The sequence below is a fragment of the Mixophyes fleayi genome, chromosome 9 (assembly GCF_038048845.1).
Source record: "Mixophyes fleayi isolate aMixFle1 chromosome 9, aMixFle1.hap1, whole genome shotgun sequence".
In the NCBI taxonomy this organism is placed as follows: Eukaryota; Metazoa; Chordata; class Amphibia; order Anura; family Limnodynastidae; genus Mixophyes; species Mixophyes fleayi.
The window spans coordinates 97,591,795-97,616,688 of NC_134410.1; the positions used below are offsets into that span (position 1 = coordinate 97,591,795).

Below are 24,894 nucleotides of genomic sequence, written 5' to 3' on the forward strand. Positions count from 1 at the left end.
AAATGCCCAATGATATAAAAAGGAGAGGAACTAATTATAAAACAAACCATTTTATTGCATTTGATAAAAACCTAAATACTATTAAACGAATATAGTTGATGTACAGACTAAAACTGCCAGTTATTGGGACCCCATTCAATTGTTTTAATTAGAGGGATACTGCAGGTATATGTAAACAAGTAAAAAGCATAAAAAATAAATAAAATAATTCAATAGGAAATAAAAAAACATGAAATGATAATAAGGATTATATATGTTAGTTGCGAGCTAGGGCCTCCATGGCTCAGACTTGTTCTGTGGAATTTACAGGTCAAGTCAACACCTTGAACTCTTCGTGTTCCTCAAACCATTCCTGAACAATTTTTGCAGTGTGACAGGGCACATTATCCTGCTGAAAGAGGCCACTACCACCAGGGAATACCATTGCCATGAAAGGGCATACTGCAACAATATTTAAGTATGTGGTACGTGTCAAAGTTACATCCTCATGAATGCCTGGACCCAAGGTTTCCCAGCAGAACTTTGCCTAGAGCACACACTGTCACATTGCAGAAATTGTTTAGGAATTGTTTGAGGAATATGACAGAGAGTTCAAGGTGATGACTTGGCCTCCAAATTCCCCAGATCTAAATCCAATTGAGCATCTGTGGGATGTGCTGGAGAAACAAGTCAGAGCCATGGAGGCCCCACCTCGCAACTTAGAGGACTTAAAGGATCCGCTGCTAATGTCTTGGTGCCAGATACCAAAGGACAGCTTCAGAGGTCTTGTGAAGTCCATGCCCCAAAGGTTCAAAAGGTTCAGAGCTAATATAAACTTAACCATGTTCCATATAATCCAAATCCAAAATCCTAAAATACTTTGTGTACAGATGAAAAGCCACATCCTGATAGATCCTTGATATCTCAACATTGTTTAATCCTCCTGCCACACTGTGGTAACGTCATGTAATTTAATTAAGTATAATATTTACATTTTTATTTTCATTACATATGGAGCTAGTAAATAAATAATAATTATGCATTAGACCTTATTTATTAAAATTATATTATATTGTGTTATAAAGCAGAGATCACATCAGCTCCTGTCTCAGTAGAGCTTGCACTCTAGATGCAAACATTAACCTAACAGTATGTTTTTCCACTGTTTGGGGGGGGGGGGCAGTGGAGTACATGGAACACACACATGCAAACACTGGGAGACTATACAAACTCCACACAAATAGTGCCCTGGTTAGAATGGAACTCTTGGCCCAGGTGCTGTGAGCCAGCAATGCTAACCACTGTGCCACCAGGCCTTTCAGATCTTAACAAATTATTATATTAAAATACAGTAGTTATATTTTACAGTTAAAAGAACTATATGCTTCAATTACCATCTCTATGCCATTATATTATTTTTTTTTAAAAATGACCCCTTCAAATTATAAAATCAAATCTAGTTAAGTAGCAATACAGTCAATGAATAATAAATACATTTATAATGTAATATTTCATTGGAAAAAAACTATACCTGTAAAACCTGTAAACTAATCAAACCATCCTCAGTTAAAAGGAAATATGGAATCTCATTATTCAAGCCAAAATGAGCCAGAAGGGTAATCCACATAGTTTCCATGCAGGTCATATCCTACATGTAATTCCCACCTTTCCAGCTTAGTGTGACAAATCATTCCATACAATCTCTGGTCATGATAAACTAAGAAATGTTTACATAGGCTCTGTTTGCTGCTACTAGTTACAATGTTATAACAATTATCTCTTTCTCATATGTCCCACAAACTGCTTATTATATTCACATTGCTGGATATTCTTCTTTTTCTTACTTTAGGCTGTAATAAAGATTCACCGCCTCTTCTTACTTCTTGTAAAGAAGTTTCCTATTAAATATACTCATAACTTTCTGTTTTTAATGTATCAATCATCATTCTGGCCTCTGGCTCACAATCAAACTTCTTAGTACAGTTCTAGTTCAGTGTGCAAAAATTAATTTTAGGAACATTTACCAACCATCTGAAGACGTGGCATGTGGTTGAAAGCATATTAGCATCAAATTTCTTGTAATATACTCTCGTGCACATTTTACAATCTCTAATTGAATGTTTATTGAAGATGAATTTCAATGAAGCTCATTAAACTATAAACATGTGTAACCTTTAAATTGTAATCTATCTATCTATCTATCTATAAATATACATATATATATATATATATATACATATACATCATCATCAACATCAACATTTATTTATATAGCGCCAGCAAATTCCGTAGCGCTTTACAATTGGGATATATATATACATATATACATATATATATATGTCTCTCTGTGTGTGTACGTTAGGGAATTTAGACTGTAAGCTCCAATGGAACAGGGACTGATGTGAATGAGTTCTCTGTACAGCGCTGTGTAATTAGTAGCGGTATATAAATAGCTGCTGCTGCTGATATATATATATATATATATATATATATATATATATAGAGAGAGAGAGAGAGAGAGATAGATAGATAGATAGATAGATAGATAGATAGATAGATAGATATAGTGGCACCCTAGCACCAGGTTTGCACAAACATTGCCTCCAGGACTTATGGCACATTTCTCTCCAATACCCATTTAAGGATACATGACTGGGTGAGAACTAGGTACCCATTACTGTTCCTTAATTTAAATAAAAAGTGCAGTCATAAATAACATTTTTATGTGTATATACTGTTTAAATAACGTTTAAATTGCACTAAACACAAACATAGATTTTAGCCTTAACATTTAATTGCCAGCTTGCCGTTTTACATAATTTGTTAGTCTTCCAGAAAAGTAGAGCTATTAGTGCCAAGTACAATGGAAAGACAAACAAATTAACATTTATCAGACTTTTTAAATTAAATGAAACACATTACCAACTAAACATAAATATCAATGAAACTTGGGTTTCCATACTTTCATGTGGTTGCAAAGTTCGATTGACAAAAAAATGAAAAGGTAATTTTCAGAAATGTTGTAGATTTTTCATAAATTTTATTTATCTTATTTCTTAAAGATCTAGACACTCCCAAGAACCTGAGAAAAGTGTCACATACTGACAACAGTATCACTCTAGATTGGAAAAACACCTTGGCCAAGATTGACTATTACAGAATTAAGTTTGCACCACTCTCAGGAGGAGACCATGAAGAAATAACAATTCCCAGGAGTAACCAGGCTACCACCAAGGTTACTCTTACAGGTCAGACAGTTTTAAAGTTGGTTATGTCATTTTTCAAATTAAACAGTGATTAATGGACTCAGATGATGGCTTTTTACACACTACTGTATCTAAATATGTGTTTCCTAGGTTTGAGACCAGGAACAGAGTATGGCATAGGACTGACAGCAGTGAAACAAGACAAAGAAAGTTCTCCTGCTACTATCAATGCTGCAACTGGTATGACATTACAAACCATTAGATAATAATTTTGTTGTAGGACACAGAGATGGGCATTAACATATTATTTTATTTATTTCAGATATGGATGCACCCAAAGATTTGGAAATCACCGGTGCCACTGAAACTACTTTAAATCTGAAGTGGATAATACCTGTAGCTAAGTTTGATCATTACAGACTAACCTATATTACTAGTGGTGGCCTCGAGAATGAAGTCCAAGTTCCAGGAAATGCCAACTCCTTTGTATTAACTGGGCTTGAACCTGGTAAAGAATATAGCATTTCTCTTGTTGCAGAGAAAGGCAGACACAAGAGTAAGCCAGCATCTGTGACTGGAAGTACCGGTAAGTAACTTAGCACAGTCCATAATATCTGTCTTCTAGTTTGTCAATCTTGTGTAGAGATATTGATTAAGGAATTAACAAATATTAAAAAATGAGAAAAGAGGAAAGTAATTGTTATTTTCTAAGAACCCTTGCTTCATCTACTTGTTACTTGAAACGCACGGTGTCCATACTTTTGTACAGCAAGAAAATTATTTCAAATGTGTTCATCTCATTTAAATTTCCAACCCACAGAGTTTTTTTTCAGCCTTCAACAGTTTTCTACAGCGTGAATGTGTCATATTGGGCTTCAACAGACAATGTATAATAAACCTTTGTTTCTCCTATCTTGTATTTATATATTGACCTTCTCTTTTTTTTGCAGATGATGTTATGTTTTTTAATGTATAATTTCTCCCATTAAAACTTTACTCTTTCACTTTCTCCCATAGCTGTTAAATAAACGTACCTGATATTAACAACTGACACAGAGATGACAAAAGGGAACATTGATTATTTTAATTCTTCCTACTTCATCCAAATAGCAAATACTAAAATCATTGGGGTTTCTGGGAGAGCTGATTCTTCATAATTAATACATCTCCAGGACTCCAGTCTTCTGGGTGCCTAGTGAGTGAAGTTGTTTAGCTGTCATTCAATTTAGAATTATCCAGGCATAAAAGACTGGAGAATTTAACCCATATATTTGCATAATGAGGACAGTGATGATATCAGTGTTGAAACCCCAATGTTATGCTAGCAGAAGTAGAAGCATTAAAAATGTCCATTTAATAATAATGACATTTGTGCACCTTGACCATTTTTTTATTTCCCATTATTTAGTAACATCTGAGTTTTCAGACATACAAAAGACATTAAATGCAAAGCTATTCTAATATATAACATGGGAATAACTTGATCATTGCACTCATATTTATTTGCAAGCACTTTTATTATACAAACATAAATTATTTCTGTGATGCATGTTTCTAAGTATATATAGTGCAGTTAAGATCAGTTTGCTACTATAATTGAAATCAATATTACCAATAGCTGTGTTAGTTGGTGCAATCTTCAGAATTGCATAGAGTTTTCCCAACAGTTAAACATAAGGGAATACTATGAATGGAAGGTGTGGTCTGGTGCTATTACTGAAAGGAGGGGTCTGATGATTTAATTTCTTTCATCTGGTTTTGATGTATTCATCATGTGAGACAAATACTGACAAACCAAATGAAACAGAGCCGATCTCCCATCCATCCATGTTCCAGGAACCAGCCTTAGGGTTCTAGTCATAAGATGTCAGTGTTTCTGTGCAGTAAAGTGGAAAAATAATATTAAGCTTTAAAGACCATTTTAACAAGTTTAAGTATGAAGCAATTCCTTGTTTCAGGGACGATCTTAAATTTGATTTTGACATGAGGATCCCAGCTGAGCAGTTTGAATACAATTCTGGTATTCATGATGCAACTGATTGTGTTCATAAAAGTGTAGGTTTATTATTTCACAAGTTCTTTCTGTGAGGCAAATACACCGAGAAAGTGGGAATAATAAACTCAATATGTGAAATAATTGGGTTTTGTTAACTTTTCCTCTCTGCAAATTATGTAACCCATCATTTTTTTTACCACTTATGCTACTGTCTGTTGTTGATTATGTGCAACATTATAACCTTATATAGTTTATATGGCTTTTGGGACAACACATTCTGAGGTATTTCAGTTGAAATTTAAATCTAAAGTCAGGATCCTCATAGCTGCTTCCATAGCATACATTCAATACAGGGCCGGATTTACCACAAGGCAACCTAGGCAATTGCCTAGGGCCCAGCAGTCCTCAGAGCGCCCTCCCAGGGCCGGCGGTGAGACTACCCTTTAAAAATGGGCCGCTACTTATGGGCCAGTGCTATATGCTTGCCCCCCCGGGCTAAAGTCTGCCAGCCAGCCCCTGAATAGGGGTATATGTTATGCTAAAAAACTATAGTGCTATGGATTTTTTCAGGGAGGGGGCCCCAAACCAGTATCTTGCCTAGGGCCCCCTGAGGTCTAAATACGGCTCTGATTCAATATATTGACTCTTGTTTTAGTAATAAGTGGTGTTTGTAGCTGTTTTGTTAGCAAACTGTGTTTTATGTTATTTTGCATTTGAAAGACTGCTGAATTGCATATATTTATATGAACACAAAAAGTAATGCATTGAATAGTATCTTACTTGTATTTGGTTACAAGGGTCAGATATATATGTGAAAGCTCAAAGCTGCTCACATTCCTATGCTCAAAATACAAATCTTTTAGAACTTCGGCTTTAATGGACAGAAACAAGTACAAGTAATTTTATTTGACAACAGATTGATAAACTCAATCTTGCTATAATTTTTTATTTTATTGGCAAAGCAATAGAAAAATTATTGAATGCATATAAAGCTGTCCAAGTGAGAATGTATGTTTTAATCGTCTACACAAAATACCGTAACTAACAGTAGCATATTCTCATATTCAGAAGTGCCACGTGAGCTGGGCGACTTACAGGTGTCCCAAGTCAGCTGGGACACGTTTAGACTCACGTGGATAGCTCCAGAAAGCAACTATGAGAAATTTGTGATTCAGGTTCAGGATAAAGAAGAAGAAGAAGAACCACAAATTATTGTGGTTCCTGGAGAACTTCGGACTTTGGAAGTGCCGGACCTGATCCCGGCTACAAAATATCGAATCACACTGCATGGTGTGGTTAAGGGATCTAACACTAAGCCTCTCTTTGCTGAGGCTGTCACAGGTACCTATGATCAGAATATTTAAAAAAACTTCTGGTCATCACTGCTGCTTCTGCTTCCCACCACCTTTATACCACTGCACATGATTTGCACCTGCACTGGCTTTAGGATCACAATAGCCGTGTTACAGCTTTCTATCACCTGCTTGTTAAGTTCATTGCTTTGAAATGATGGGATATCACACCCTGTAAACATGGGCTTTTTAAATCAACTGAGCTGCATATATATTTCAGAGCTTTTCACTTGCTTAATATTTCATTTTAAAGTAAAATGAGTAATGTAAGAGAAGAAAATAGGCAAGATAAAACTCAAGTTTAGGTGCTATTCATAACAAATATTTTCAGTTGCCAATTAGCATGATATTATATATATATATTCTCCATTGTAATGCTATGGTTTATTAAACAAGCATCCACATTACCGGTAGCAGGTGACTTTTAACTATCATAGGAAAACTAAAGTTTGAAACATTGCTTCTATGCAGGGCCGGATTAACCCGAGGTCTAACTGGGCTACAGCCCAGGGGCCTCGGGCATCCAGGGGGCCCTTGACAGAGTTCAGCAGAGGTATTGATCGGGACGGGGGCGGGGGCGCCCCCGGCCCGATCAATGCTGAGCTCTGTCACTGCAGTCCTCCTTCTCCGGTGCTCAGTAATCTCCTTACTGAGGAGATCTCGTGAGAGTGTCACGAGATCTCCTCAGTAAGGAGCTTACAGCGCGCCGCGGAAGGAGGACTGCAGTGACAGGAGAGGAGAAGGTAAGCGCTTGGAGGGGGGGGGGGGTCGGTCGGCTAACAGGGGGGCCAGGCTGCTAATGGGGGGGGCTCATGGGGGAATGGGGGCCCCATTAGCCCAGGGGCCTCCATTCCATTAATCCGGCACTGCTTCTATGTGATAGAACAGTTCTCTTACATATAACAAAATGTGTTTGTCAAACCGATCCATAAGACACTCCCAAGATTTTAAACACATTTTCCCATGAATGGTGATTGCCCTTATAAAGCATCAGAATATTAAAGTACAGAAAAAAAACGGGGATTATTGGCACAAACATCAAATAAATAGGCGGTCAATGAATAAGTAGTTGCAATTTGCAAAAGGATCACTGTTTACAAGTTCATTTCATAGTGCTCTAAATGGAAAACAGACTGATTGGGGCCAAAGTCAAAAGCTGCAGACAAGGGAAACGGTGTCTATTAACTTTCATGTGAAATGTAATACCCTAGATCTTGCAACTGCATGCTGGTATGGCAAATCATATTAAAGTTGTATGACCCCATATAATTTATACATACATACATACATAAATGTATAAGCTCAATTGGACAGTTGTTGCACAGGATTATGAACTGAGGAATGTGGCAAACAGAAAAAAAAAAAATCAATGCTGAAGTAAGAGTCAAAGAGAACGGTAACAAATGTATTGAAACTCCCAGGTCTTCGTTAATAAAATAAAGTCCTATCACCTACTAAAATGTATCCTGTGTGGAATTAAATATATTTGCAAGAGGCAACGGAAACCTGGGTAAATACAACTTTTGATAGCAACTGACCATAACAGGCAATCTGTTCAGAAAATAAGTATATGCTGAATTTTAAAATATAAAACTAAACACACCAAACAAAAACAACAAATAAATATAAACTCCAACAAAAAAAAGCAACATGACTTTTTTTCTCAGTGTTATCCTACTGCATTTCAAACCAAAAAACTCTGTTGCTTCTTTATCCATCAGCTTCTTTCATTCGTTCATCTAGCTTTAAAATGCATGATTAAAGATAGCTGCAAGCATGCAAAATAATTACTCAAACTGCTTCTGAGGGCAAATGAAACGTCTCTTTGCTTGATCTTGACTTCTGGCTAGAGCACTGATAAATGCAGCAGAGTTCTGCTTTCTAATTCTGGCAGGGTTTTCTGGCTGCTGAAGGAGCATTCATTTGGGTGTTGTTGGACATGTCAAAAATTAATTGAATCACATTTTCCCTTGCTCAGAAAACAAGCCAGAAGTAGACAACCTATCCGTCACCAACATAACACCCAAGAGCTTTGATCTGTTCTGGACGGCAACACAGGATATTTTTGATGGATTTATTGTAGAAATCAATGATAATGACAGGTTATTGGAGCCAGTAAAATATAATGTCTCTGGCAATCTCAGGAATACTCTTATCTCAGGGTTATTACCAAGCACTGATTACACCATCTACCTCTATGGCATTATCCGAGGTCAACGTACACCATCTATTAGTACTTCAGCTACCACAGGTATTGGACGTTCTAGGCTTGTTTACTCATCTTCAAGCACATCATTTCTTTCTATTTTGAGTACCATGTTATCTGTTCCTAGGTGTGAGTGTATTTTGTCATTCCTATTAACCTCTTTTGTTCTACTCAGTATTTTCACTACGGTCACATACTGCTGCTACCTTTAAAGTGTACTCAGGGTCTATTCACAATGCAGATGGTGAAAACAGCATTGTTGTGCTCTGAACCAATATTTAGCCTATCCATTCACCAGGATCTAGTAAAAGTGCCTCATGATTGATATCCAGAGATAGGCTGAAATCTCATATATTGGTTCATCCCATAAAATTGCTGTGTGTAGGTACTGAGTACAAATGGATCAAATGCAATAAAACAAACTGCAACGCACACATACATAATTTACCGAATTTATTCAGAATTGCAAGTACACAGTATAACTTCTGTAGCCTAGCAACTTCAAAGCCGATTTTGAAATCAATCAAGTTTGAAAAGATTTTAAAGTACATCAAGTAGCTTCCTAATATATTCAACATGGCAAGCCATTGAAGACTGAACTTGGGAATTCGTCTAGCTGCTTTAGAGAATTAATAGAACATTCGTCAGCGATAATAGTGATTCTCCATCACACAATAACAATACATCTCACAATTTACTGAGAAAATATCACTGGGGAAACTGAGTAATACCAGTCTCGGGGCAAATGGGTATGAGTGACCCGGCTAGCCTGACTTGGTATGTGAGTTCTACTTGTTTAAAAGAAATATAAAATATGTATAAAAATAGATTTTTAGAAAAATATTTTAAAAAATGTAACATGTAAAAATGTAACATTGAAAAAATGCTTTATTTAAATTATAAAACACTTTTTCCATTAATTTTGGAATTATTATTTCTGCTATCGCCATTCTTCTTAAATAGTCTTTGCAAGAGAATGCCATAAACAGCATGGCAGTAGTCTTTAATAGAAAGGGAGAAGTCCTACTTTTGTAAAAACACTTGATTACAATCAAAACAAAAACAATATCACACTGAATACTAAACACAGTAGGTACATTATATTCATATTTTTTCTTATCCTTCTTCTTCTTTGAATGAATGTATGGCAAGTGCTTTGTCTGTAACTACAATGAGGAATTATGCCCATGACAGTAAAAGAAACAACTGTACGATATCTTAAAAATATGTTATCAACCAACTTTATCAATGTGCAAAGCAACTATTTATTTGTTTATAATTTTTTTACTGCACACAATTGGCATGGAGAGAGCTAGACAAATTAAGGACTGTCCGCAAGTTAATGGCTGGTAACTGCAGACTTTTATGGGTGGCACTTTATAGGAAACTCAAATAACACTACATGGTGCTTAAGTTTAAATTATTTTCTTGAGCATAGTTCCCCACTAATGTATGTTGTCATCAAATGCTATCTAACTGTTGATGTGATTTTTTTTTTTTTACAGATTTGATTTGCAGGTTGTGAGGATAAATATATTTGTGTTCACGTTTTTTCTTTTAAAAGTGTTTAAGTTATTTTTGCAGCTTCTGGCTTTTTCTAGCTTCTCTTGGCGAGCAGCACCTTATTCAATGATTGTAGCAATAGCGGACTAACAATACATTTTGATTTTACTCCATCTTCCTTTCATGGTATTCTTTTCAGAAACAGAACCTGAAGTTGGAAACCTCTTGGTTTCCAAAATAACCCCGGTTGGTTTCCATCTGTCATGGACAGCTGATGAGAGTGGTTTTGACAACTTTATCATTAAAATACAGGATGCCAAACAACAGTACGCACCAGTTACACTAACAGTGCCAGGCAGTGAACGCACAACAGTTGTGACAGGACTGAGAGATGGCACTGAATATGAGATTGAACTACATGGCGTTGCTAGCGGTCAACGCTCTCCGCCAATAAAAGGAGAGGCAACAACAGGTATTTACATTCAGTGACACAGTGGGCAGCAGTGTAAGCTATAGTGCATGTAATGGGAAATCAGCAAATTTAATGATTTGTATATTACCTATATTGAAATTTTACAGACAAACCTGGAGCAGATAGTTTACCCTTCCATTGTTCCCTTAAGATTATGAATGAGCGGCACACGGCTTCCTAATCCTCTTAATGAAATAATACAGCAACATTTTACTGATGGAGATATATATCAGTACACATTCCCTCAACATTACATTAAAATACAAAAGATCATAATCCAATGGTATGAAATGGTGATATAACACAATATAGGAACAAATATATAAAATATTTTCTTCTTGTAATTAACAAAAATTGACTAATATGTGTATGAGCTCCACTGAGCTAGGTTGGTTGAGAAAAGAAGGTTAGGCCTTTATTTTAACTACTCATTGGCATGGGATGATTATATGTAATGTAATGTTCTGATCATTTACCGACCTACAATGCATCATCACTGGTATAACAATAGGCGTAATCCAATACGGGTAGTCAAGGTGTAACTCCTATGTGCTGCAAAGGCTTAGAACTATAGGCTTAGGACTGCTGTTTTTTACCCTGACACTATGGAAGCAGCAGCAGAGCCTGTTTGGCAGGAGACTTTCTATTCAATTTCAATACAGCACCGCCGCGGACGCTTCTTTGACAGCGCCGCGGCTGCTATATAGTACAGTGCCGCTATGTGGGGCACTTTGTTAGTGGAGGGGAGGGGTTTCTGGAGACCCAGAAACCCCCCCTGCATGCGCCCCTGACCCAGAGAAGCAAACTGTGCTGATTAAATGTATATTGGTGATAGATATTATTTGGGGTAAATAAAAATGAGGGGGTGGGCTGTCCTTAGCTACATCACTATCCGTTATACCACATGTGTCCTAGAGCATTAAATATAGTGCTTTAACAGTAACTCTCTTCTTCAGTTTTTCAGTATATATATATATATATATATATATATATATACACATAAATATAGCTTATTTTCAGTAAAATGGGCAAATCATTAGGCAGGGTCAAGTCCGTGCTGGCATAAATACAATATAAATACATATGGAACTTAAAAAATTTAGAGTTGATTTTATATATATGTTATTTCAATATTCGGATTGGAATAAGTCACTTTGCCCACAGAACTTTACTTCTCTGTATACCTGCATTTATCAAAACAAGTATTGAGCTGCTTCCTCAGCAAACCATACACAGTTTTAAATTCATTATTTTTTTTTCAACATTCTGTCCCTTGAAGAAGTTACTGGTTAGTCTACGATTTGACAGAAAGACGTTACAATAAACAGAGAGCCATAGTGAGAACGTCATATAAAATGATGAACGTGTTATACATGGAATTGTATTAGCAAGTGCTTCATGTTTATATCATTGGTAGAAAAAGCCAAATAATTTCTCACCAAGAGAAGCTACAGATGTTAGCGAGTTCTTCATAGCTTTGCTATAAATGGCAAAAGTAAGTTACATTAGATGCAATATTAGGTAAACATAGTCAAATACCTAGATATAAACAACTGCCTTATGCTGCACTGGAAAGAAAGAGAATACATGTAATGTGTTATAATGTGCAGCCAATTGACAATCCGTATATACATTTTATGCAATTTATTAGAGGTGAGTATTTAAACTACATAACATTCCAACAGTACCCATTTATCTCAGTATACAAGCTCTTTCCACCAATTTCACAGCTGTAGCAGAACAGAAAACTTAATTTATGTTAATGTTCCAATGGAGTTTAGTAGAAATTAAGTAATTTACACAAGTTTCTTTCTTTTAGGAAAACAAGTGGGAAATTGTTAGCAGGATAGTGTGTTGTGGCTGTAACTGGTTATGTTTTTATGTATGCATCATATGTATGTTATCACCATGTACATTTGTCTTGTCAAGCTGTTGGGAGGGCATAGCGCATTCTATATGTTGAGAAATGAATGACTGGTTTTCACACAAGTGTCACTTGGAAGCCAAAGTTTGTTAATCTTCTACACAATAGCAAATCTGGACAGTGCTCTAGCATAGTAAGATTAGCGTGACAGCTTGTTTATCACTTACTCATGGCACAAGCCTTGCTGGTGGGTCTCTCTAACTTAGCAGCTCTTTGTTCGGTGGGTCTAGAAATAAATTAATCCTGTCAATTTTTGCAACTAGAGACGTTTAACAGTCTTCTAAAACAGGGATCCAAAGATAATTGAATTGTGCTTAGTCCATAAATTCTGCACCAAGTAAGAAGTGCAGACTGTGCAGGAATGCCAAAAGCAATTCCAATGAGCTACTGACGTCTCTGGGGAGCAAGGACCTTCTGGCCAAAAACCTACTCAAAGCTTTGTGTTCTGTACTGGAAAGTAGAAAATATGTGTGGTTTTAACAAAATTACACAGTAGGACCAAGTGAAAGCTTTAGGAGAATCCCATAAATTAAGAGAAATATTACAAATATATATTTTAGATCCCGTTTTTCATTTTTACTGGTTAGGTTAAAGTTAAATGTTCACAATTTATAGTAAGATTAAAGAGACATTATTGTAAAATAAACATTGATAATAATATGGTAATTTTAGCAAGGGAATATCCACATGTCCTCAACTGACCCATCAGTGAGTGGCCCAATACCTTTTGTCCAAGATTACATTAGCTTTGGTCTCTTTGCTATGGTGGCAGAAGCACCATAGCACTTTAAAGTACTGAACAAAATATACATTTTATTATTTTCCTTTATCTGCCAAATTAATAAATCAATATACAACTAGATTAGCTAAGACTAAATAAACTTTGAGGTGCGGCTTTTCATGGGCAGCTTAGAAATTGCAGAGGCAGCCATGACTATAGTTATAACTTTGAGCAGTAAGAAATGTGCTTGCTAATACCAGTATTACATGCAAACATGCAGAACAATATGGATCTTCATATAGAATAACTAATAACGTGTTTTATTGAATGAGCAATAATGCTTAAATGCAATCTCATTAGAAACAAGACACATTTGTATTTCCTTAAGTTATAAGATGAGCAACAATTCTGAGTGTTAAATACCACCTGTGTGAATAGCTTTTGAGTGTCTTGTCAAGAAAAATAAAGATCGTTCATGTAAAAATGTGACACACTATATGCCTGCCAGGTGATCTGTGGGAGAGCTGCTGACAATTCAGCAAACACACACAGATAAATGATCGCAGAGCACACCAATCAATGCAAAACCTTACTATGTCCACATTTCACCACCTGATGAAAGTGTGTTTCATCACACTGAAATGTTGACCTGCTATGGTATCACTTATCTTTCTTTGTTAGGAGAAAGAAAGAATTCTAACATGTTACTATGACATCTGGACAGCTAACATGAATAGTGCCAACAGAAGTCAATAACAGGAACATGAGAATGAAATAATTGACGGTTCAAGTGGCAAGAATTCTTAACTGATGCACACAATGCATGTCATGTCTGAATAGAACTCTCTTCTTGCTTTGCACTACACCATTGTAAGCTTTTTTTTTTACAGGATTTCTTGAAGAAAAGATCGTAAATTACACTAATTCAAACACCGTGCTATATGACTAACATCACTGCATGTTTCTATGTTTTATTTGTAGGTTCGTTTACTACAAATATGTATGCATATATGTGTATATGTATATACATCAATTAATTGTCGCATTGTTCTTTCTAAGCACTTGTATGGTACTCTTCACAAGCTATCCACTGCATTGCTCTTGTGTCTTAAGCACTTACAACATAATATTTTTTCTCTACAGGCGACTGTGTAACAATCACTCTCCTGCAGGATCCCAGTCACATATAATTACATGTCTTTTGCTTTTGATCTCATTTTCCATACTGAAAATCATCTTTGCATTACCTGTTTTTCCTCTCTCATGAATGCACTGTAATAACAGGAATTGTGGACACAAAACCATTATTTCATTTTGTGAATAAAGCTAGATATGCACAGGCATTACAATTCCACTTTTAGAGGCTTCTCTAAAGCTAGATATGTGCATGTGAAACAATAATCATTTTACTGCATAAAACAATATAACCTTGCACTTTTATGTGCATATAACTTGAGTTGCACCACGTTGCCTTTTTCTTTGCTCCTTGTTCTGTTTTAGTGCATATGATATGTGTCAAACCAAATGAAAAGCTACATTTATCTCTAAGGGAGGACATTGTACATGCATTGAGATGCAGTTAAGTATTTACAATGATGTTTGCAATGTCTTTGTTTAAAGTAACATAAATAAATAACAAAATGGACTGCCCCCCCCCCCCCCCCCCCTCCCAGTGCTAGACGGCCTAGGCTGGTTATGACTATAATTATAATAAGGAGACCGTGAATGTAGGGATTACCTGCCATAATGAAACCTGCACTTTGGGTCCAAAGCTGCAACTTTGCTGTGGAGTGGCCACTTGTGTGCAGGGTCTTCAATGAGAAAATTTGTTTCCCAGAAGCTCTTGAGACTCTTCTGCTAGGAGCTTCAATACATGCTAACACAAAGTAAAGAATCCAACTGAAGCAAACATTTTTTGTTTCCATTACAGAATTTTCTTAGCTATTAGAACAATGGGACTGAGTCATTAAGGAATACAAGGGGTGCAAATTAGTTTATTTTTTACATCATGTAGCACACAAATACTTGATAGCTTTATTTTTCCACTGTAATTTAAAGTTGATCTAGGACATGCCCTATTCCAACTATAAATCTGTCCCCACATTTTAAATTTACTTCCCCCTCCAATGCAACATGGTTTTGCCCAAGTGCTAAGTTACTCCTTTTTTATGCTTTGCTCTCCTTAATGACTCAGACCAAATGTGACTTGATAGAACTGATATAAACTGTTAGTTATGTATCTTACACTTAGTTCTTACATGGAGATTTGCTATTTCATTATGTTATTTTTAATCTTTTAATTTGTGCTTTATTTTATTACACAATATTCACTTGTACTGTATGTTGCATGTCATAGCTACTAGTTCTGAACATACCCATCAGGCTACAGATAGATATCGATATAGAAGACATTTGAAAGGGCAAAGAGCTTACAAGGGACTGCACGTCTTACAATTGATTTACATCTTCAGCTACTCTTAGAAATTGGCAGACATGCTAGCGTACCCTCTTATAGAGAGACTTGGCATTTCGTAGTAAATACAATTAAGTTCACCCTTTTCTGGTGTCCCTTTTGGCTTTGATGCTTCAGCAGAATATAAATAACTAGATATTTATTCTAAATTTATTAACTGTGGAACATTAACAATTTACACCTCTTTCTGTTTACTGAGAATAGGTTAGATTTATTGTTTCAAGGATTTCATTGAATATGTGTCTCTTTTTGTTCAACTCTTTTCTCCCCTCTGCTTCTGGCACTAACCTGCAGGTTTTCGAGCTAGAAAATATCTTTTGTGTGTTTCACTGTTGACTACTTCTTTCCAAATCAATGTTACCCCTTCTGTTATACTGGCAGTCCTCCATCAAACCTTTTAATGTGGGTTGTTTGGGTTTGTTAACCATTGCTAATGGACTTTTCTTGTGTGGGCTATTTATTCTGATTGAAAAAAAATCTGCATTCTCTCTCTTGTGAAAGATTTGTCAAAAAACAGATCAACTGAAGAGTAGCAAGTGGACTTCAGAACAAATGGTTGTGGACAGATATGAAACAAAAATTCGAGCTTAAGCTGCTAATAAATCAGAGTGTTTAGGATTTTACATGCTAATTACTAAATAGATTAAGAATGAAAGGAATTTTATTTTCTAGAACTTGGGTGTTCTTTGTACATTGAAGGGATTGGTTGAGAGTTGAGAGATTCAACAAAATATGACACTTTTCTAAATTATTTCAAATTATAGAGGGTGATACTGAACATACTGGTAGCTGTAATGGGCTCAAATAGGAACACTTTATCTTGTGAGGACATATTATTTTTTTGAAGAGAGGAGAGCACACATGTATGTGCAATGTGACAAAGGGACATCTACTTCAATTGAAAGAAAGATGTTTTCGCCATACACACAGACAATGGTTCTTTACTGTAAAGGCAGTAAGACAAATAAACATATTATCTAGGGAGGTGGTGATGGTCAATCCTTTATATGAATTTTAATATGGATGTCTTTCTGTCAAGAATTGGTCCATCTATGATTATTTGAATGCACCAACGAGCTGGCTGAACCAAGGAATTAATCTGACAGCCATCTAAGGTGTCAGGAAGAAATTTTCAGCGGCCTTGCTTGGATTTGTATTGTCTTCGTTTTGCAGATAGGTTGTACTTGGAGTTTTTGTTAATCTTGCTAATTATATAACTATGTAATACTCTTAAATATTTTTGTAATAGTTGGTGAGAGAAATCAGTGTAGTATAAGTTGAAGGAAGACATATTTTATCATCAATCATCAATCATTTTAAATGTCCATATATTCATAATAGTAGAGTTGAATAAAAATGACCAGAATGGCTAAGCCATGAGAGTAGACATCAGGCCAAAGAGTTCCTGGTTTTCCAGCAGTGACTGGTAATGTTTTTGTCTCAAACAGCTTCTGCCCCATGTGGTCTATGGGATTATTATTACCATTTATTTATATAGCGCCACTAGTTCCGCAGCGCTGTACAGAAAACTCACTCACATCAGTCATTGGGGCTTACAGTTTAAATTCCCTAACACACACACAGACAGACAGACTAGGGTAAAATTGTTAGCAGCCAATTAACCTACCAGTATGTTTTTGTGGAGTGTGGGAGGAAACTGGAGCACCCGGAGGAAACCCACGGGGGGAACATATAAACTCCTCACAGATAAGACCATGGTTGGGAATTGACCCCAGTGCTGTAAGGCAGAAGTGCTAACCACTTAGCCACCGTGCTGCCCATGGGATGCATAGTTATCAAAATGTCTCCCTCCTACAAGAGACTTCCATAAAAGCATTAGCATCAGCTTCTGTCCAAGGAACTGAGAACTTCAGTCACAAGACAGTACATTCTAAAATTTGATCTTGAGGTTTATAATAACTTACTATTTAAGACACAGAAAACATGTAGTCAGCTTTAGGTCTCTTTAATTGATAAAAGTCACAAGTCTTAAAAAAGAAAATGACACAAAATTTACAACTAAGCAACATAAGCTGTTAAAGGACGCTTCTACACTACCATTAAGCAGGTAAACTGAGCAAAACACTTCATAACAAAGACTTTATACATGTATTTATAGGCTTCCATTCATACAGCAACAGTGTTTATTACTCTTTGAGATTACAATTTTTTTTGCTCAATAAATATTGCATTTAAAACTCAACTATAATCTAATAGATGTATCCTATTTGCAAAATAATGGCATATTACATGGCAAGATGTTATGAAATATCTATGGGAAGTGTTCCAAAACAACTACTCAGCCTCTTTAAATAAACATGTTTATGTCAATTTAGTAAAATCGTACGTACAGTGCAACTTGTCATATAATTGTTAATCATTGGCAGTGGGTGGAAGTCTTGACATTTTAAACATTCCAAACATCCCAAAACAAGCTCAGCTAGTATTTCTAAGTAGCGTTTGTTATGTATCTGCAGCTTTGGGGTCTCCAGAAGGACTTTCTTTCTCTGATATCACTGAGAATTCTGCCAAAGTCATCTGGCTAGCACCAAGGATCGGGGTTAACAAATTCCTGATCACTTATGTTCCTGCTACTGGAGGTAAAATCATTTTAAAAAAGTATTCTGTTACAATAGAACATTGTTATGCATGAGAACATAATTCTAGATTTGCCAACCATCTCATATAAATACATTGTTTTGCTACTCAGGTGCCAGCAAGACAGTAGAAGTGGATGGATCTAGAACTCAAACTACCTTAGTCAACCTCCTGCCGGGCGTTGAGTATATTGTAAGCGTTATATCTGTGAAAGGAAGTGACGAAAGTACACCAGCCTCTGGTACTCTGACCACAGGTACGTAGCACCGTGTTCATATACGTGGAATCATTTAAAAGCAGTTGAATGACTTGAATGAAAAGTCCTACTTTGTGGAGAGTGATCTCACATGCTGCTATATATCTATTGGCAAATAACCCCAACATTGCCATTAATGTGGGCCCAAGAAGAACTTGATTTCCTGAAATAATCCAATTCAAATCATTCATTACTGAGCATGTCTGAAAATCTAGATAGTAGATACCCGATGTCAGCCTCTATATGGCTATCTTCAGGGGCAGGCTGGGCTAGAGGGCAGAGGGGCATATGCCCCCCGGGCCGGTCCCATAGTGGGCTAACTTGGGCTGGGTCACTGGGCCATTTGTGCTTTAAAATGTTCCTAATAGGCTATTGAGTCGAGTCTTGTCCCCCCAGGGCTAAAATTTGCCAGCCCTCCCAGGGGCGAACGCAGGATTTAGAAGGTTTCCGCCCCCCCGGAAAAAAAAAAATATTGCAGCAGCTCCATTTCGGCGAGTCTGAATTCTACAGCAGCCGCGGCGCTGTCAAGCAGCATCCGCGGCAGTGCTGTATTATACTACAATACAGCACTGCCGCGGACGCTTCTTTGACAGCGCCGCGGCTGCTGTACAGTACCGTTGGTTCGCGGAGGGGAGGGGTTTCTGGAGAACCAGAAACCCCTCCTGCGTGCGCCACTGCCTCCCCTGGCTTTCTTTCAACCTAACACTATCACCCAGGTAATTTCCAAGTAACAGAATATTAAAATCTGTTCAATTTAAGACCCACATCTGTGTCCAAAATAGAAATAGATCTTTCCGTTTCAGTAAAACCAAATTCCTAAGCAACCATTTGGTTGACATCACTACATCAGTTTTTTTCACATGATTTCTAATTTATTTTACAGCTCTAGACAGTCCATCGGGTCTCAGAGCCATTAATGTCACTGATTCCGAGGCTCTAGCACTGTGGAAACCATCCTTGGCGTCTGTGGACAGCTACGTTATATCATATTCTGCAAAGGGTGGTAAGCATCCTTAACACAATTATCTTCTTTTATTTTCACATTGTGTCAGAATTTGAATGTTGCTGACAATTTTATTCACATTTGGTCATGGCCTTTCCATCTTGCAGCTCCTGCTGTAGATTTAACGGTGTCGGGCAACACCGTAGAAAACGATATCATTGGACTTCAGCCAGCTACTGAATACACCTTGAGAATTTATGCTGTTAGAGGACAACTTCGAAGTCGCGAAATAGCCACAAAATTCACCACAGGTAAAATAAAGCTACAATGGTGTACATGTGAATGCTTTATTTTAGCAGAGATGTCTTGAGTAATGTTGATAGCATAACACTTTATTCTAAATTAGGTGTTGAAAAATAAACATAGGTCTATCCTGAGAATAATACACTAAATGGCCAGACTAGGTGTTCTAAATGGTCCTTATCTGCCATCAATGTTTGGTTTATTTGAGATGAAAAGGATTGTTTGTTCTCTAAAAGCACAAGCAGGCTTACAATTGTCATATAGTACTTGATATCCTGACTAAACTGAAGTGCTGTATTGACAGATAACTTAGATGTGCAAAGCCAGGTGTCAACAACAAGGGTCTAAAGGCAGTTAGTTAAATAATAGTATTATCACAGTTTGACAAATGGAAGCACACAAACCTGCAATTGTTTTCAACTGTGATCAAATGTGTAGCTTGTTGATCTGTGTTGCGCAAGAACATATAATCATTAACAGCTGCCGTGGGAAAAAAAGACACTCAAAAAATAAAAACACATTTTACTTATAGCAGCAATATGGGTGATGGTCTTAAAGAATAAAAGTTACTTATTATATTTTCTAAAATGTTACATGTTGATTAGCCTTTTGTTACAAAAAATGACCTTATTATTCTGTATTTCTAGTGTAGTGGTATTAAAGTGGCACTAAATGCATCTTTTGATAACAAGCTGTGTGTGTGCGTGAATAATTCACAGTGTCTCTGTCAAATTGATGGCATAATAAAATATGATCAGATCACATAAAAGTTACCCACTGGTATTAAGAAAATGCCAATTGCACACTTGATTTAAAATGTAATTTCTATTAAAAATAAAAACAAATACCCATTTTGTGAAAGGACTTAAAAAGCCCCTCATCAATTGAAGGTGCAATCAGAATTGGGTATGGGGTCCTTGAAACTAATAGGTTTTATCAACATACACGTTTACATGACTTTAAAAAACAACACAAAAAAACGCTGGTAAAAGCATGATTTTTTATGTCAGTAGGAAACTAGCTTAATAGTTTGCATGTGAAATCTACTAATAAAAACTTTTGACTTTTCCTTTGTTACAGCATTAGAGGATCATACTATAATGTAATGTTTACACAACCTTAAGATGCTATTTGAAAGTAAAATTTCCATACTTGTATAATTAATGGATTAATACTCCTGGCTTGCATTGCAATTGCTTGAGTGACCCAGGGCGATAAAGCCATCCCATGGTACCACGTGAGTCAGTCATGTGACACTCACATCCAGTCCTGGGACTCGCTTTTCGAATTGGCATACCCCTCTGCTGCCAAACCCCTCTGCTAATCCATATAAATATTGTGATGCATCCAGCGGATTATATACCTTTTAACATCTACAGATCCTGTGTAGCAAGCAATGTTTTTTTTTTTTAAGTTAAGCAAACTTCTCTTTAAAAACTGCTTCACAACCTGTCTATTTCATATACACAGACTTGGATGGTCCTAGAGATTTGACTGCAAGCGAAATCCAATCTGAATCTGCTCTTATAAACTGGAGACCCCCAAGGTCAATCATCACAGGGTTCTTGTTAATTTATGAAACTGTCGATGGAACTGTCAAGGTAATTGATTCCTTCTTTAAAACAAGGCATCACATGAAATATAAATATCAAATATTTACAACATAAATATAATTTAGTCAGTCATTGTACTTTGTACTTCAGATCAGAGTGTTTCAGGAAGTGTGCAAAGTAACTGGGAAACAATTATAAAATAATCTTTAACTTGTTTCATAAGTATAAAAAATCGAGTCAAAAAGAAAATATGCTTCTGGGCAATTACATTGATATGAAGCCACTGAGAGTGCTTAGAGACATTCACTTACAGACTGCTTCTATCTTGTTTGTTCTCCATAGTATAGGGTGACCTTGCCCAGAATGACATTAATCAGATGTCTATACCCCTTTTGTAATGTTTAATTATATTCTGTGCATATTTATAAATCTAACTAAGTGGTCATGTTAGCTATTTGGTCCACATAGCAAAATATAGAAATTGTAGCACAGTGTTTGAGAGAACAACTAAGTTTTGATTATTTTTGCACCCAGCAGCAAATAGGCTCAGCCACACCTAAAATATAAATATGGACAATATAGTGTTTGAATCCCATATACATAAAATAATTACACACTTGATTTCAAATATAAGTTCTATTAAAGACAAAAAAACAAATCACGATTTCGTGAAAAGTCTTAAAAGCACCTAATCAATTTGTCTTCTGTATGCTCGAAATTGAAAGCCACTATCATTATTTGCTTCCTTTTCTTTACCATGTGGATGCTACTGTCACAATCATCATCAGGTGCAGCTTCAGTTCCAGAACAATTAGTATCATGACCACCCTCATCACCAATAACATGTTAATTTGTTGGAACTTCCACCGGCTTTGCAAGGTTTTGAATGTTTCTCCCAAAGGAGACTTTTTTGCCTTTGCTTATATTGGATCAGGCTGATGTCCCCTTGGCATTGTCTGGTAATGCATTATTGGTTTAGCCTATCATAATTTACACTTTTCTTCACAATATAATATTTTTGGAGATAGCTGTGCTTCTCAAATAAGATTGGTTAAGCAGGAAGATTTATGTACACATTTAACATGAGCCTGCTGAATGGCAAATGCGTTTAGTTGAGTGATTTCTTCATCTTCACCATCACCTACTTTTTTCAGTACCACTGACACTGGCATTGAAATAGCATTTATTTCGGTGTAGTGGCTCTTTTAAAATTCCTTGGTGCATAGTCAATTACCTTCCGGGATCGCGGCTATGGGCGGCTGCGCACATAACGTGCAATTACGGTACCACCACACTGCAGAATTCAGAAATCTGCGGTGTAGCGCTATTAAGGACGAGGCGGCCGTGCATATCCGCAATCCTGGAAGGTAATTGAATATGCCCTTGTTTTTACTTAAGACAGCAGAATACTGGCAATGAACATGGCAAATAATTATTCTGACACATAAATATTCTGAAAAATTAAAATGTGTAAATGTTACATTGTAGGAACATCGTAATGTTTCAGCTATATTAGAACTTTAATTTGGAACACTGAAACTTAAGTGCAAAGGTTGCAAAACATTTTAATTATGCAGTAATTATACTTACATTTTTAGTAAGGAAATATGTCACTCTCTGGCTCAATTAAATTCTGTGCTTTTATTAGATCATCAGAAATCATAAAATAACCTTTAAAGGGGATTGTCTCCTAAACATAAAAATTTAACTATGTATTACCTGTGTACAGAGCACGGTGAAGTAATGGTACCCACCCTTCCACAGCCCTGGAAAAAGTTGCTGCATTTTAATGCTGCAAGCAGTGTCTAATAATGCAGGGCTGTTGTGTTTAGTTATTTTTAAGCCTAGGTTTGACTCATCATTCCCTCTGAACCTGGCTAGGCTTGTATAGATATTTAATATACAGCTATATGTGTGTATAACTTCTAAATAATACAAATGGCTCTAAACATTTCAATACATTTAAATAATTGGAGGTCTGTATAGTAATTTTGGTATTTACATACATAATACATTATATTAATCACTGGTAGAAGTGGGCCAGTATACGGTTGTATACTATACCATCACTTCTCTTACTGCTTTGATTGTAAACAGATCAAATTCCACCACTTCCAAATTTCCACTGACATTAATGACATGCAAATGGCTTATTTCATTATTTGCTATTTCTTCTCTATGGTAAATTCAGATAAAATAATAAGAAGAAGGGCAGCACAATGTTGTTGTGTCTTCTTAGAAAATGACTCTGTTTGCTTATGTGCCCACTTTATCCCGCCTACAATGTGCATAAGTTTGACCAATCAAACCAAAACTGTATAATGCTGCGCTATGTGTAGCTTATCCAAAAAAAACATCTGTTTGTAAAATTTAAACTGAAAAACAGCAGGTGGCAAAATGACATTGTTTTGCCTTTTAGGGAATTATTGTAAGATGCATATCTATCATACTGTGTAAATTTGTGTTTGCAGCATCCAATGATGGAGCTACCACTAGGTAGTGTTTCATGCTTGTTTGTGCACACACAGGAACATTTACTAATTAATCCAAAATCAGTCACATTATCTTTAGCCATCTTAAGCAAATTAACACTCTAGAACCTCACTTAAGAAATGGTTCTAGAGATAACTATCAGGGAAACATAAGATATCAATTTGGGATAACTGTTACACCATCTGTATGCAAAGTAATTACAGGAAAAGACAAAACTATAAAACAGATAGGAAAGATTTACGTCCTATTAATGGTTTCCATGCAAAGCATTGGTAGCTTCTCTAAATATTTCCACCAGGTATCTCAAATCTCTTATTACTTGCAGTTACATTCTACCATATTAATGTCATATGGTAAGCACATGTAACAGTTAAACTAGTGGGCTTAAGATTTTTACTCATGACATTCCTACAAAATAAGGAAATATATTCAGAGCTTTCCAAGTAAGTGGTGAAAAGGAACATCAACAAAAGAAATTACCACTAGAGATGGCCAAGTTCAATTGACCAAAAATTTGATTAATAAATAACGCCTACTGTAGTAGTAGAAACACGGATCAATAAATGTCACATGTCTGTAGCCTTATAATAGGTACTCACATACCCTCGGGCCTTCATTTCTCTGATTTGTCGATCCTCTCTGTCACTGTGACGATCATTAGCCCAGATTATTGTACACTTGGATATACATTTGTTACATAGCTGTGTAATCAATACTGCAGCATTACCTGTCTTACTTATCTTTTACATTGTCTTTCTTACACATTTTACACCCTAACAAGACCATGCTGACCAGTGCAAAACTAAATTATTTTCTGAATTATGTAATTATAGACAGGCAGTCACTGTTGATCTCAGATGCTGTATTTTTAGCTATCTAGGTGTAGAAATCCATTGGTCTTACAGCACAGTGCATG

The 24,894-nt window shown here is 36.2% G+C and overlaps 1 protein-coding gene across 2 annotated transcripts in view; it reads left to right on the forward strand.

Moving 5' to 3' along the window:
* Positions 1-24,894, forward strand: part of TNC (tenascin C) — a 94,322-nt gene that overhangs the window by 49,755 nt on the left and 19,673 nt on the right. Inside the window, exons 8-18 of one of the 2 annotated variants that reach the window (XM_075184706.1) lie at positions 3,042-3,227; positions 3,336-3,425; positions 3,508-3,771; positions 6,250-6,522; positions 8,512-8,784; positions 10,442-10,714; positions 18,310-18,432; positions 18,543-18,686; positions 19,570-19,689; positions 19,797-19,940; positions 21,403-21,533. In XM_075184706.1, the coding sequence (XP_075040807.1) occupies positions 3,042-3,227; positions 3,336-3,425; positions 3,508-3,771; positions 6,250-6,522; positions 8,512-8,784; positions 10,442-10,714; positions 18,310-18,432; positions 18,543-18,686; positions 19,570-19,689; positions 19,797-19,940; positions 21,403-21,533 (2,021 nt within the window). The remainder of the gene's footprint in view (positions 1-3,041; positions 3,228-3,335; positions 3,426-3,507; positions 3,772-6,249; positions 6,523-8,511; positions 8,785-10,441; positions 10,715-18,309; positions 18,433-18,542; positions 18,687-19,569; positions 19,690-19,796; positions 19,941-21,402; positions 21,534-24,894) is intronic. The other variant, XM_075184707.1, reaches the window with a different exon arrangement.